The sequence below is a fragment of the Gavia stellata genome, chromosome 5 (assembly GCF_030936135.1).
Source record: "Gavia stellata isolate bGavSte3 chromosome 5, bGavSte3.hap2, whole genome shotgun sequence".
Lineage (NCBI taxonomy): Eukaryota > Metazoa > Chordata > Aves > Gaviiformes > Gaviidae > Gavia > Gavia stellata.
The window spans coordinates 15,034,375-15,048,001 of record NC_082598.1 but is presented as its reverse complement, the minus strand read 5'-3'; the positions used below and the strand labels follow the sequence as shown (position 1 = coordinate 15,048,001).

The following is a 13,627-nucleotide window of genomic DNA, read 5'->3' as shown; positions in this document are numbered from 1 at the left end:
TCAGGCTAGGGAACCAAGCGACTGATAGAAATGACCTCTGTAATTCCTTTCTGGTTCACTGGCAATGGAAAATTATGTGTGTTTTGTGATGGACGAACAAGTCACTAGATTTGGGGCAGGCTTCAATAATATCTGAGAGATTGATGGGAAGTTTTGGGGCTATCCTGTTGCACCCCATCAATGTCCCACCCATAACAGTATGTGTTTCACAGGAAGGTTCAGCCAACAAGGTGATAGTGTATTCTGAGCCATAGCAAACATTAGGAAAACCTTTAAAATAACTAAAAAACCCTTTTAATATCTTAGTTCTCAGAAAATTAAAACAATGAACAGTGTAAGAGCGTGAACAAAGAAGGATATGAAGGAGATGATATAGTAAATAGAGAATGTGTGACGAAAGATCACTTTTAAACATTTATTATGACAAGCTGCCTACATCCTCTGTAGTTGTGGGTGGGAAACACCTTCTCAGTGAAGAAATCCTTGGCATTGAGTGGTGGTGTTTGCCTAACCTCTCTGCATAAGGGCAATAAAATGAGGATATAGCTGTAGATGTGCAGCTTGTTGCAGCCCATCACAGTCAGCTTGTGCCTAGTTTCTGAGCTGGTGGGTGGAGGTCTAATTCTTGAGCCCTGGCGTAGGAGGTCAGGGCAGGTGCTTTGGTTGGCAGATGCTGATGCTGAGAGGCAGAGGCTGAGATGACAGGAAGGGAGACCAAACAGCTGGGTGGAACATCATGACCCCCAGATAGTGAGTGCTTTTACTAGCTGGGTTTTTAAGTGAGAAACTCTGAGAAAGTACTGTTTGAATTTTCATGTGTCTTTTTCATATAAGCTTATAAGTTACATAAGCGCTGAAGGCATCTGAAAGAAGCAGAGTACAAATTGTCACTAGCTAGAAATTGGGTAAACTTTGATTTTCTTTTCTTTTTAGACTAGTTAAAGCGTCTTGAAAAATAAGCTGTTTGCATCTGTGATCCATATGGAGCTCAGTATAACATGGGATACAGGTGCTACAAGGCTTGTAGCTTTAGTTCAGATTGCTTACTTGTATGACGCAAAGACCCTATATGGGTGTTTATTTTCCCCCTTTCAGAAACTAATTTATTTCTGCCTGTGAAGTAATACTTCAGAGTCATTATACATGTTGCTGGAGGCTATCCTGCACTACTTCTGCTCTGTTTCTTCCTTATTTTTACAGTCGAGATTTTCCTTCTTGTGCATCAAGATTCATTTCCCAGCAAGATTGTCTTTTGGTTTTCCTTGTTATTTCTTTACTGTGTAATAATACCTGTTGACTTTTTCTATTATGCAGTGTAAGAATTTCAGTAACAAAGGTATGCACAGAAGCCTATACGTGGATTCCCTCAGTCAAGCTATTTTAAACTTTTGCAAATACATCTAATGTTTAAAGTAACTACAGTGCACCTGTATTAAGCGAAATGGCTAAAGTTCCCCTCAAAGATGAGAAAATGAAATGTAGGCTATCAGAAGGTTAGATATCTGTAATTTTTTTATGAGGAGGTAGTGAATGTGTGAGGGTTGGGGTTGAAATTACAGTTCATGTCTGAAAATGTCCTTATTTTTTACTTAGGAAATGTATTTCATACATTATATTTTAGTGCTCTGTCCTTCTTCGTTGTCCTGTACCTTCAGCAGAACCTTAAATTGTGTCTGAAACTGAAGAAGGACAAGGGGTAAAGGACCCAACCTCTCACATCCATTTGTTTCAGTGGGTTAAATTAATTTGAAGCAAAGTAAAGTCAAATGTCTACATGAGTAACTGTTTTGCTGCTGATCATTTTAGTAAGACATCTAACCATTATCATTTGACCTCATCACTTCAAAATCCAGTTTGACCCCCATCTCATTACTCTAATCTTCATGGCAACTTCCAAATGCAAGCACCCATTTCCAGTGCCAAAGGGGCTGTGACATTGCAAGTTGAGAATATAGAATCCCATTTTGGCATTCGCTGGGAAGAGCCATAAGTTCTGTTTTAAAAATACTAATTTATTAAGCTTGCTAAATCTGATTCAGATTTTGTTCATTTGCTCATTTATTTTGATGTATCTGCCCTAGAATATCTATTTTCCTGGTTTCAGTATCACAGTCCTGCTTAGAATTTAAACTTTTCTACAGAATGAGTTAAGTCAGTAAGCAGCCATCGTTAAATAGCATGTGATGATGTTCTACTCAACTACTTCTATATTTTTCCAGATTATGGTGTTCACAGCATGTAAGCTATTAGCAGGACCACTGTTCTCAGCTAGCAGACTTTAGCAGTGGCAAATTGTTAACTTTTTTTTAATCAAAACCAGAAATCTGATCATTTCATTGCCAGATTTTTATTTATTTCAGTTTACTTTTTAGCCTGAAAAAATGAGCTCTTTTGCTCACTCATTCTGGGCACTTTAAGTCTGTTCACAATGGTAAAAATTAAGTATTCTTTACCATTTTACCCAAAGGGATGTGAAGGAAATGCCTGTTCATTCTGCCTAATGTGTATAGCAGCCCCACACAAGCCGGGAATATGTTTGTTAACCTCTTTGCTTAAGAAAATGTGGCTGGGCTGCACCTACTTATTCATACATCTCACTTATGCAGCTACATCTCATCATCAAAGTCAGGTTTGATTGCTTGCCACTCTTGGGATCTAATCTGGGGGAATTGTCTGTGTCCTTCGACTTTGATTCTTTTTTATGGTTATCATGTGCATGTCTTAGGTGAATCGTTTCCCGGTTTTCCTTTTTTTGACAAATACAGAGCCTTGGTCAGCTCCAGAAGAACGAAGAGAACATAAAAATGAGCAAGATTTGGCTGGCAGGACATTTGCAGAAACACTGTGTTTTAAATAGCCTCCTTAGAAAGCTGTTATGAAAATAGAAGGTGATTAGTTTAAAAGTTTATGCTTAACTTTTAAATATCCCATATAGCAATAGCCCTCACCAGCCTTGAAAAACCCAGTGTAAATCCTGCTTTGGAGAGGCTTTATTAGCCTGCTGACTAACTAGGAACAGGCTGTAGGTATCCAAGGTGCTTTCCTCCGGAGATTGCATCAGTGAGTGTGACTGCTGTTCCCTTGCCCTCCCCTGTGCAGTGGGAGGGCAGGTGACCTTCAGTAACCCGTGGAAAGCCTGGCCTTTCAAGGACCTTCTTGTGTGTATCTGACCTGGACTCTGAACGGGTATCTACAAGCCTATCAAGAGATAGAGCCATTGTTATTCAGGAAACCACCTGAAACTTTGGGCAACTTTGAACCTTGGATGTCCATGCAGGAGGGCGCACTGAAGAAGCATTAGGGGAAAACAGCTACAAAGCATGGACTGTTGTAGTGCTTTGTTCTGTCTTCCTTCTAACCTTTTGGTTTCTAACCTTGTATATAAAAGCCTGGCTTCAAGTATCGCTAAAGAAGTGTGTTCCTAGCTCTGGCAAGCCTGTCTGGTGTTGGAGCAGGAGAAGCACCTCGGTGAAGGTGGCAGCTTGTTCTGAACCCAAGCAGTAAGCGCAGGCAGTCTGAAGAGACTTGCCTGAGTGGATGTGGCAGGGGGGTATGGATGGGACAGGCAGGGCAGCTGCTGCCTCACTGCTCGGGCTCACTGGGGCTTGCGTCCTCGGCACGTTTCCAGGGGCTGGCTCGCTGCCTCCTGCGTGGCCCGAGTTGATGCTGCTGCTGCTAGGAGCTGAGAGTAAGGAAGTAGCCCATCCTTACGTGGGAAAGCTGAGAAGTAACAGAAACCACATATTTTCCTTGAATTTTTTCTGTATTTAGTTAGAATTTCCATTCAGAATTGGCTTGCTTTTGCTTCTTCCCCCACCCTTCCTTTCCTTTTTCTACCCTCCCCTCCAGCTGTTTGGATATGGTATTTTTTACTAAGAGTCAAACTACTCTTCAGGTGGATAGGAGTATTCAGTTTTTTAACATTGAGGCTTCTATCCCATGTAGTTAGTGAAATAACATCACAAAGTACAGAAAAAGATTTAACTTTTCAAATTTTATCATATATGTTGTCATTATTATCGTGTCACTCAGAATGCACGTCAGTAAACAATCCTGAGACCATGTCCATTGGGCCAAATACACAGAGTTGCAGAGTATCCGGTTTTGCCATCAAAGACTTTAATTGAAGTTCTTCCTCAGTTTTTTACTCTCACCCCAGCCCAAGATAAGCAAAATTCTGGGGTTTTAGTTCTAGAGTGGCAGCTGCACAGTCTCCAGAAATGTCTTGTCTCTAGCAAGTTGGAAGGAGTAAAACAACAAAGAGACTATGGATTTGGAGATTACAGATGTCAAAGAGTAAATGAGAGATACAGGCTTCATCGGGATAATATAAATAGTATAGAATATAAATAAGAGAAAGTATAGTAAGCATCCTGGCCTGTATCAGAAACAGTGTGGCCAGCAGGAGCAGGGAGGTGATTGTGCCCCTGTACTTGGGGCTGGTGAGGCTGCACCTCGAATCCTGTGTTCAGTTTTGGGCCCCTCACTACAAGAAGGACATTGAGGTGCTGGAGCGTGTCCAGAGAAGGGCAACGAAGCTGGTGAGGGGTCTGGAGCCCAAGTCTTATGAGGAGCGGCTGAGGGAACTGGGGTTGTTCAGTCTGGAGAAGAGGAGGCTGAGGGGAGACCTTATTGCTCTCTACAATTACCTGAAAGGGGGTTGTAGAGAGGTGGGTGTTGGTCTCTTCTCCCAAGTGACGAGTGACAGGATAAGATGAAATGGTCTCAAGTTGCGCCAGGGGAGGTTTAGGTTGGATATTAGGAAACATTTCTTTACTGAGAGAGTGGTGAAGCACTGGAATAAGCTGCCCAGGGAGGTGGTGGAGTCACCATCCCTGGAGGTGTTCAAAGACTGTGTGGACGAGGCACTGTGGGACATGGTTTAGCATGGTGGTGTTGAGTTGATGGTTGGACTTGATGATCTTACAGGTCTTTTCCAACCTTAATGATTCTGTGATTCTGTGAAAGACACAGATCCATTTTCCTGTCAGATCTGTCTATCAGTACCTTTTCTGTAGTAGCCATGATTCAGTAACTCAGCACTCACCCTTTTCCCAGCGCATTATCCTACTTTCAGGATCTGATAGGCACATCAGATATGCTGTGGCCAATCTATTAATTGTTCCACCCCTTAGATCTTCCCTCTGGCACCAGGCAATTCAGAATACATCAGAAATGGATAAAAATGAATTAAAAATCTAGGCTGAGCTCTATCCCACCCGTGTCCCACTAAGGGTTTCTATCGAGTTAAGATTCGGGATTTAACGTTTTCCTTCCGCTTTTTGCTATACTTCTGTCCTACATCGTTTATCAGTGTGCAGTGCAGGTAGAAGGTTTCATGCTTATAATGAGTAATTTAATTCACATGTGACGTTCTTCTGTGCCAAATGCAGGTTTGGGTGATATGAGTTGAACTCCGAATGAGTTATGAAAGGCTTATGAATATGAGTGTTTGTCTTTCCTGTGTGTGTAAAACGATAACCAGCTTTAAGGAGGTATTATGACTGAGGACTAGCTGGTAAGAAAAGGGCATTTTGTGATCGCCCTGCAGTGTTCCTGTCCAGGAATCAGGGCTCCATTGTGCTAATCCTGCTGAACACAAGGAGTTTAAAGTCTTGGTCTCTTCCCACATAGCTCATCTGTAGGATTTATCACAAAATTTAATTTTTAGCTTATTCTCTGTGGAACTTGGGGACTACTTCTAAGGGGATCTGCAGAAATTGAGGAGAGTAAGTTTATTACCAATAGATGTAAATACATTATGTAAAACAATTGCGAAGAAAATATGCACTCGTAAGAGTGTTCAGTTCAATTAGAAAAGGTTTAAGGAGACGTGAATCAAAGAAGATAATAAACCCTACTTTAGATAATGGACAGCAAAGAACTAAACAGGAGTAAGAAAGGTGGGACAAAGTTGTGGCTGCACCACCAAGAGATGCAGGTAACTTGGGGCATTGCCAGGCTTATTCATACTAGGCATTAATGGTTCATTTTCATCATGGAGAAAATTTAGTTCAATGAAGATTTTAAAAAGGGAAAAACATGATTCCAGATTGGAGCTCTACCATTCAGCTGAACAACAATTTCGAATGCAGAAGATCCAGATGCAAAATTTGGATTCTTAATGTGGCAGGATGATGTATGAGGCACTGTGAAGTTATTTTTTCCCATCTACTAAATCTGTTTGCTTTGGCCCTGTATAAGCTTGAAAGTCATATCTGTTCCCATGCTGGAATATTCCCTCCCCCTAATCACCCATGCTCTTTGGGTTGTGACTGTCAGGTTGCTCAGGAGTTCGTGCTTCTAGGATTTAACAAAAAAAGCATTGATGATCTCAAGGGTCCTTAGTTAATATTTCAGAGGATGCTCTTCCCAGTTTTTCCTATTACAGACAGGAGTTGAAGGGCTGAACTAGATAATGAATTATCCAAGGAAAACATTGTGACTAGGTAGGCTGGCAATCAGCCATGGTATTAAAAAGCAGCTGCAGAAAAGGGGTTTTTTCTTTTTTTTCTTTCGTTCCACACACAAATTCATGTTCTTCTTCCACACCAGATATGATGTATAGTAAGCAAGTGAAACATAAAAATAGTCCTAGGAATTGTATAGACTGTGAGCCCCCAGAGCAGGGAGCTTAATCAGCCTGTGAGGTAGGACTGGTATAACTAACGACGATGGGTGTGTATTAGAAAAATGTGGAAAGTCAGGCTTACATCGTTGTCTAGCACTGTCTTAATTGTTTCAGACACATACATTTAGTGAAAATTGTAAATATGTATATATAGGATGTATATTCCTCTGTCCTGAGTGATTTTCCCTGGGGTGACCTCTGCCTTGTAACACCTGGGGTGATGTGTGAGGGTCCAGCTGTCCTCGTGATCGCTGCTCACGACCTCACGCAAGGCATCACGGAAAGGTTGCCTTATTTTTGGAGCTGGCGATACCACTTTTGGTTTGATTTAGCTTTGTGAAGTCAAAAATATGTGTTCATTGGACATTTGTTTTCAGGACACAGAGTGAGGTAAATCAGTAGAGGAGGAAGGGAGGTTTCCTCAAAGGCTGGCAGGTTTCACTGGAGCCACGATACTAAACCTCTTCCTAGTTCAACAAAGTGCAGCTGGCAATATTGCAATTATCAAATGTTTTTCAAAACTGTACTGTTGAAAGGTAACTGAAAGCTACTAAATGATCTAATAATCACCAGGCAAGAAATACTTATGTTTTAGTGAAGTGCAACTCCTACTAGTTGGTTTGAGCCTTTATAATCAGTTTATAAATTAACTTCTTTGTGTCTGTACTCTTTCTTTTGCAGTGAAAACTGCATTCAAAAACATTCAAATATGTCTTGTACTTTATTTTCAGTTAATTCTTACACTAGTCTCTAGCACGAAAGAAGAGCATTTTAGGGATTTTTTTCCTGTTGCAAGCTCCCATAACCTTAGAAATTATATAAATGTCTGCCATTTGGGGGTTTTCCTTGTTTATTTTGCAAATCTCAAAGCTTGTAACTACTGTGATGCAGATGCTCCTCGCTATGGCAGGTTTCCCATGTGTTGTGTACAGGTGCCTGGTATTGCAAAAGCATGCCTCGTATTTTGTACGTAGGTATTGCAAGGCAGTATACAGAACAACGCGGGGAAACATCTGCCTCATTTCCAGAAATACTGCAACAGCGCAAGGCTCAGTTAAGCCGTGCATGTCGCAGGAGCCCTGATGCCACCTGCTCTCCTCACACCCGCGGTGCCTGAACTCAGTCTGGTGTCTCCCAGCGTTGCCCAGATTGCAGATCTGCACGCCTCCGCCAGGAACCTGCTTTTCCATCGAAGGGCCAGAGGCAGTGTTGGAAGAACTAACGATTCATGCATTTTTATGAACTGCCAAGCACTCTGATTTGCAATGAATGCCAGCGCTTACTGTACTTGATTAAAAATTGCTCCATACCACTCATTTTTTCTTTCAAACCATTCCTGATGTTGCTTTTCTTCCAACTTTTGTCCCTTTTATAATTACCTTCTCCTTTGTTTTCTATTCGCAGGGTGGTTTACAGACCTACTGCTTCCTAGTGTTCGCTGCCATCTGCTTTGCGGGAGCTACCTACCTGTTTTTTGTCCTGCCTGAAACAAAAAATAAGACATTTAATGAGATCAGCCAGGCATTTGCCAAAAGGAATAAAGTATCTTTAGAAATGCAAGAAATGAACCACTACCCAGGGGAGAGGAAATCGAGTGCAGAACAGGAATCAAACTTCACGTCTTCAGTGGACAGCGGGGAAACCAAAAAAGGGATTGTGTAAACCCAGGATGCTCTTTTGGGGGATAGGGGAAAACATGCTCTTTTCATTCAGTACGTTTATAGCAATGCACAACTTGTATTTTTTATGTGACAGCATGAACTGCTTCCCTCTTAAATATGTTTTAAGTGAGTACAAGTGAATTCCTTAGCAGCTAGGGTGATGGTTGAGGAAATGAGCGGCGGGAGTAGCGGCAACTGATTAAATAATTAAGAGCCAGAGTTTTCTTGGGCACCTGTGAAGTAGGTGCTGTGGTGAGTGGGGTGGGAATATAGACTCGGAGAAGTAAAGTGGTGGTGGGGAGCAGGGGTTGTGAGCAGCAGCTGGCTGAGCACTCCTGTGTGCTCACGGGGAGGTGTGTGTGCAGTTGCCGGGGAAGAGGAGGAAGAGGAGAAGGCAGGGAAAATGGAAGAGATCCCAGCGGGGGTCTGCTAAGAGTCGATGCAAGTGAACCTGAAATGGTACCAGCTCGCTTTTCTCCACGTTTCCCAATAAGTCATTAAAGTTGCAGGTGAGAATTGAGGACTTGAAAGAAGAGTCATGACACTCCCCCGACCTCCCATTCCTTTTCCAGCTACTTTCAGTTGCTTCGTCTCAACATCTCCCAGCTTCTCATAAATGGGGAGCTCCGGGTCCTGATGGGTTTCCTTGTCTCTCTTGCAAATCCTGATCAACTAGTAATAGACTTGTCTCTAGTTTCTGTGTTTGCTGGCACTGCATTTCTGTGGAGAGAGATATATATATTTTTTTAATTTTATTTTTTAAGAATAGCTATAGAAGCTTTAATATGAAAAGAAAACTAAACCTCATGGTGAAGTGAGACAACTCTGATAGTACATGTAGGGCGTAGCATTAAAAAAAATAATCAAACACCAAGTTTTCCAAGGGTTGGAGGGGTTTTTTTGTCTTAGGAGCCAAAATTCCCCTGAGACTCAATAAATGTCATTTCTTAATACTCAGATCTCCAAAGGAATTTGGGTGCCTATTTTTTATTTAAACACTAGTTTTCATTTGGGCATTAGACTCTGAAGCTCCAGACATAGTTCACATTAGTAAGTTTCTAAGCTATTTAATGCTTTGTAAAACTGTCCTCAGAGCCTGCTTAATTTCATGATAGAAAGACTCAGCAGGCTGTCGGGGATTAGGTGATCTATTCCCTTCCACGTGGGATTTTTTTTTTCATGAACCATCTTTTCAGTTTGTCATTTTATTAATAGTTTTTCTTGATCCTTCTAGGCACCTGGATGCTGAGGGAGTAATAAGCACTTTTAAATAAAATAGTTAGCTGTTTTATATGAAAAGTCAGTGAGTCTTAGAGCTGCTCTCAGTTAGGAGTAAGGCACAAGGAGCAAGTGAAGCATTTAGGTAGAGCCAGCTGCTTCCACAAGTTATATTTACTCATCTAGAAGTTCATAAATTTGGGGGGTATTTTGAAAAAATATTCATATATATTCACATATATATGAATATATTTCAAATCTAGAAATCTATAAATATGCATATGCATATATATACACAGTGGAGAATTGCTTTCCAATACTTGTTTTGTTCAGATTTCCCCAAGTGATAAGTTGTTTATTGTTTTGTTTTACACTGTAAATCAAAATCAGAGATCCTAATGTTCAGCTATTACTACTAAATGATGAATATGGTTTTATACTGTGATTTATTTATATGTGGAATATTTACTGCACACATTGTAAGCTGACCTAATAGGGCAATTTCACTACTGTGTAATAAAAGAAAAATTGATCTGAGCCTTTGTGCCAGGGTTTATACTATTTTACTGGGATAGAGGTACAGCAACAAGTAAGAAAATGAAAATGTATATGAGCAAGAGAATGAAGAATGAAAAATAAGATTTATGATATTGGTGCTATTGTTAAGAAACAGAGTGAATCAGGGCTATACCAACTGATAACCATATATAGAAGCTAATCAAATACTATGGAGAAAAACTGAAGAAAGATGTCTTCTAATAACCACTTGTAAAATTACATATATAGCAAATGAACGTGTCATCTTTCAGTGGCTTTAGTTGCCTATTCCATGTGTTACATGAGGCTTGCTAAGTGAATGGCTATGTAAAAATGAGCTTGAATGCCACCCCTCCAGACAATTTCAGGAAGAAATTCTTCCTCTTCTGCCAGCAGGGTGAGACTGGCAAGTTCAGACCATCTCGTTCAGATTGAGAATTACCTTGCAGTTAGGGCTATTAACATGGTATGATGTGATCTGATCTAAGTCAAGGTGGCAGGATTGGAAACCATTATTACTATTAGGAGAATTTAGCACTTAGTGCTTTTCATTAACGTACATTACAGGCATTACACGCTGATTATGTTGGCATTGGATATCCTCAATAAAATATCCTGTTGGCATAATACGGCAGTTGTATTGGACTTCTGCAACAAGATAAAATTGTCTTGCAGTTGCTTACAGTTGCACTTGGAGCCTAGTTCTGAATGTGTTGGTAAAGAGATGGTTCGATAGAATTTCCTGTCACAGCTCAGGGGCTTCTACAGAGGTAACAACCGGGGGTTGTGTTTTCCTCTTCTGCAACCCTGTTTGCCCATTTCTTGCCTTACCTGAGATAGGCACACTCCAGATACGCACTTTCTGTGCAACTGCAAAGAGAGCTGCTACATGCTGAGTACACCATGGGACAGCAGTAGCATGTTTCACCAGTGGTTTGCTCCAGCCCACGGTGCAGGTTAAAAGCAATTCCAGTCTCCAGACGTGTACGTGTGCAGGTGCTTTGCTCACTGGCCAGGGAAGGTGGCTGCAGTCTCTTCTGCTTTGTGTTGTGGAAGTTTCTGAGGAAACTTCAGATGTGCCGGTACTGCATTAACTTTCTCATCTCTGACCCTAATGAGAGTTTCGTGTTGCTCTTCAAGTTGTTCTGTAATGTTTTTTTCTGTTGTTATGCTGCTGTAGCTTCTCCAGCAATGAGAGAACAAAGTGGAAAACATCAGCAATTTATCATTTGGTTTTCTTGTTGAATGTATCAAATTGTCAACGGCCCATGTGTTTGTCAGTGAGTGTTACGTGGTGCTACGTTCTTTTTTCCTGTCTGTGACATCGGGATGAGTTACTGCGAGATGGTGTTTGTGTGAGTACCGCGAGTGGGTTACGTGTGTGTGATCAACTATGTCCACGCACAATTGCAAAATAAACCTTTGGAATTAAACTAAAGTGATATGGGTTTTGTTCTGGGTAAATCTGAGTATCTAAAGCTGTACAAGTTTCATTACATGATTCCCTAGGGTTTTGTATGTCCCAGTACAAGACTGTACAGTCCTACGTAATTTTGGACTCTAGTTGGTTGGGAGTTATGGAGAAGAAAATCACCTCTGAAACTGTATTTTTTTGAGCATTATTTACATTTTGCTTCTCAAATCAGATTCCACACTTCATTCTTTCATATGTTTATATTGGGCTTTAGAAATAAAAATACAGACATCAGTGAGAGGTAAATGATTAAAACTGGCTAGTAGTAGTAATAACTGTGTATAAGAATTGTTGAATCTGATGAGGCTTTTTTGCATAAAGTTGTCATTTGCAATGGATGACTCTGAGTTGCTAAAGCTCTACTTTCTGATGAGAAATACAGTCAAATGACTATTTCTGCTACAAAGATATGCAAAACCTGAGATATGAAATATGTATAAAAAATTGAATTTCATACTTCAGGTTCTGAAGCCAATTTTCACTCCACGAGGATCTGCTTTCTAGTGGGGGAAGATGTGAGTGGTTCAGCCATATGGGATAATTTTCATCTTCAGAGTAAAATGAAAAAAGAAACACCAAAACCAACTCTTTGAAATTTACTTTCTTCCCTTTGACTATTTTTATGTGCTTTTTCATACAGAAGTTACCATATAAACTATTAGAGCTCCCATCACCTCACACAGCAGGAAGAACAAATCTGAGTAAAGCATTCTTAGGAGATGCCTGCAGTCTTTTTCCTTCAGCTTGATTTCAGAATATAAAGTTCAGATACAATCTAAAAACCTGAACTATATGAACCTGAACTGTGAAGCAGGTTTGTTAATGCAAATATTCAAGCTGTTAAAAAAATCAGGTTTGGGTCCATACTGAATTCTCTCTGCAAGTGATATTATTTGGGAGTGAGCCCTGTGAAAAGGTGAATTTCATGGCAAAAGCTTGGTATGTGGACTCCTAATCAAGTTATCACAGCTCAGTAAGCAATCATGCATAACCTGAGTCACTACAACGCTCTTCCTTGCAAGCTAAGGTGCATTAACCTCACTTTTGCCATGATCTAAGAGAAACACAGGCAATAGATGGTCAAGCTCCTTTTTGAGATGTTCCTGCTAAGGCTGCATTCCAGTCAAATTCTTTTAAACCTTGGATTTCAATTTTTAAAAAGCATAGAAGAAAAGCTTTTAGGAGACTTTTATCCAGTGATTAGTGAAGTCAACAGAAGTCTCCTCCAGTGTCTTCAACCATACAAATGTACCCAGGAAAGGCATGGTATACATAAAGGAGTTCTAAGCTTAGGAAACCCTGCACGTTTTTATCTTCTTTAGATGGCAAACTGATGGCTTGCTTTCTCCATCTGGGAAAACAATATAAATATTCAGATGCTACAAAAGCACTGACCTGATGCTTTTCTTCTGAGTTTGGGCTTGGGGAGTTGCTTGGCTAGTGGTTTATTGGGGATTTTTATTTAAGTGGAAGCACTAGTAGCCTGGTTCATACGCCAAAGAAGAGTACCAAGCATGAGACTGTTGGAGTTGCTGGTTGTCTTAATATAATTCCCAAAAGGTAAAAAGCAAAGTACAACTCTGTCAGACCCCTGAAACATGATACATTAAGAGCATGATCTTGCAAGGGTAGGAGATAAATTTGTCTGCTGCTATGTACACGTAGAGACATTGATTATTGTTTCATTTTCTCCTGTTTCTCTCGGTTAAAAAAATCAGTCAATGCTCACGTCTTTACATTTGTTCCACCTTTTGTTTCTGACTTGTTCCACCCAATTATGTAAATATTTTTACAGTTCAGATTTGAAAACAGGAAAGCAGTGGTTACTTAGGAAAAGCAAACATGCCAAAGATTATAAAAATGATAACTACAATTTTCTCCAGACGCTGACATTTTCAAAGATGAGTTCAAGAGTTAATAACTTAAATCCAAATTTCATATGGTTTCATCCCTTTGAATTAAACTCTACAGACTATATACATGCATATGTATATATGCATGCATATGTATATAGAGACAGACTTTTATGTTATCCCATGGAAGAAGTTCAGCTGCTTTAATTCTCATACATAAAAGAAATTGGGCCATTTAGATATTATGTCAATT

At 40.3% G+C, this 13,627-nt stretch overlaps 1 protein-coding gene across 3 annotated transcripts in view; it reads left to right on the top strand.

Moving 5' to 3' along the window:
* The window catches only part of SLC2A9 (solute carrier family 2 member 9), a 116,160-nt gene extending 107,867 nt beyond the window's left edge, over positions 1–8,293 (top strand). For all 3 annotated transcript variants that reach the window (XM_059817724.1, XM_059817723.1, XM_059817721.1), the window contains exon 12: positions 8,036–8,293. In XM_059817724.1, coding sequence (XP_059673707.1) covers positions 8,036–8,293 — 258 coding nt within the window. The remainder of the gene's footprint in view (positions 1–8,035) is intronic.
* The last annotated feature ends 5,334 nt before the right edge of the window (positions 8,294–13,627 follow it).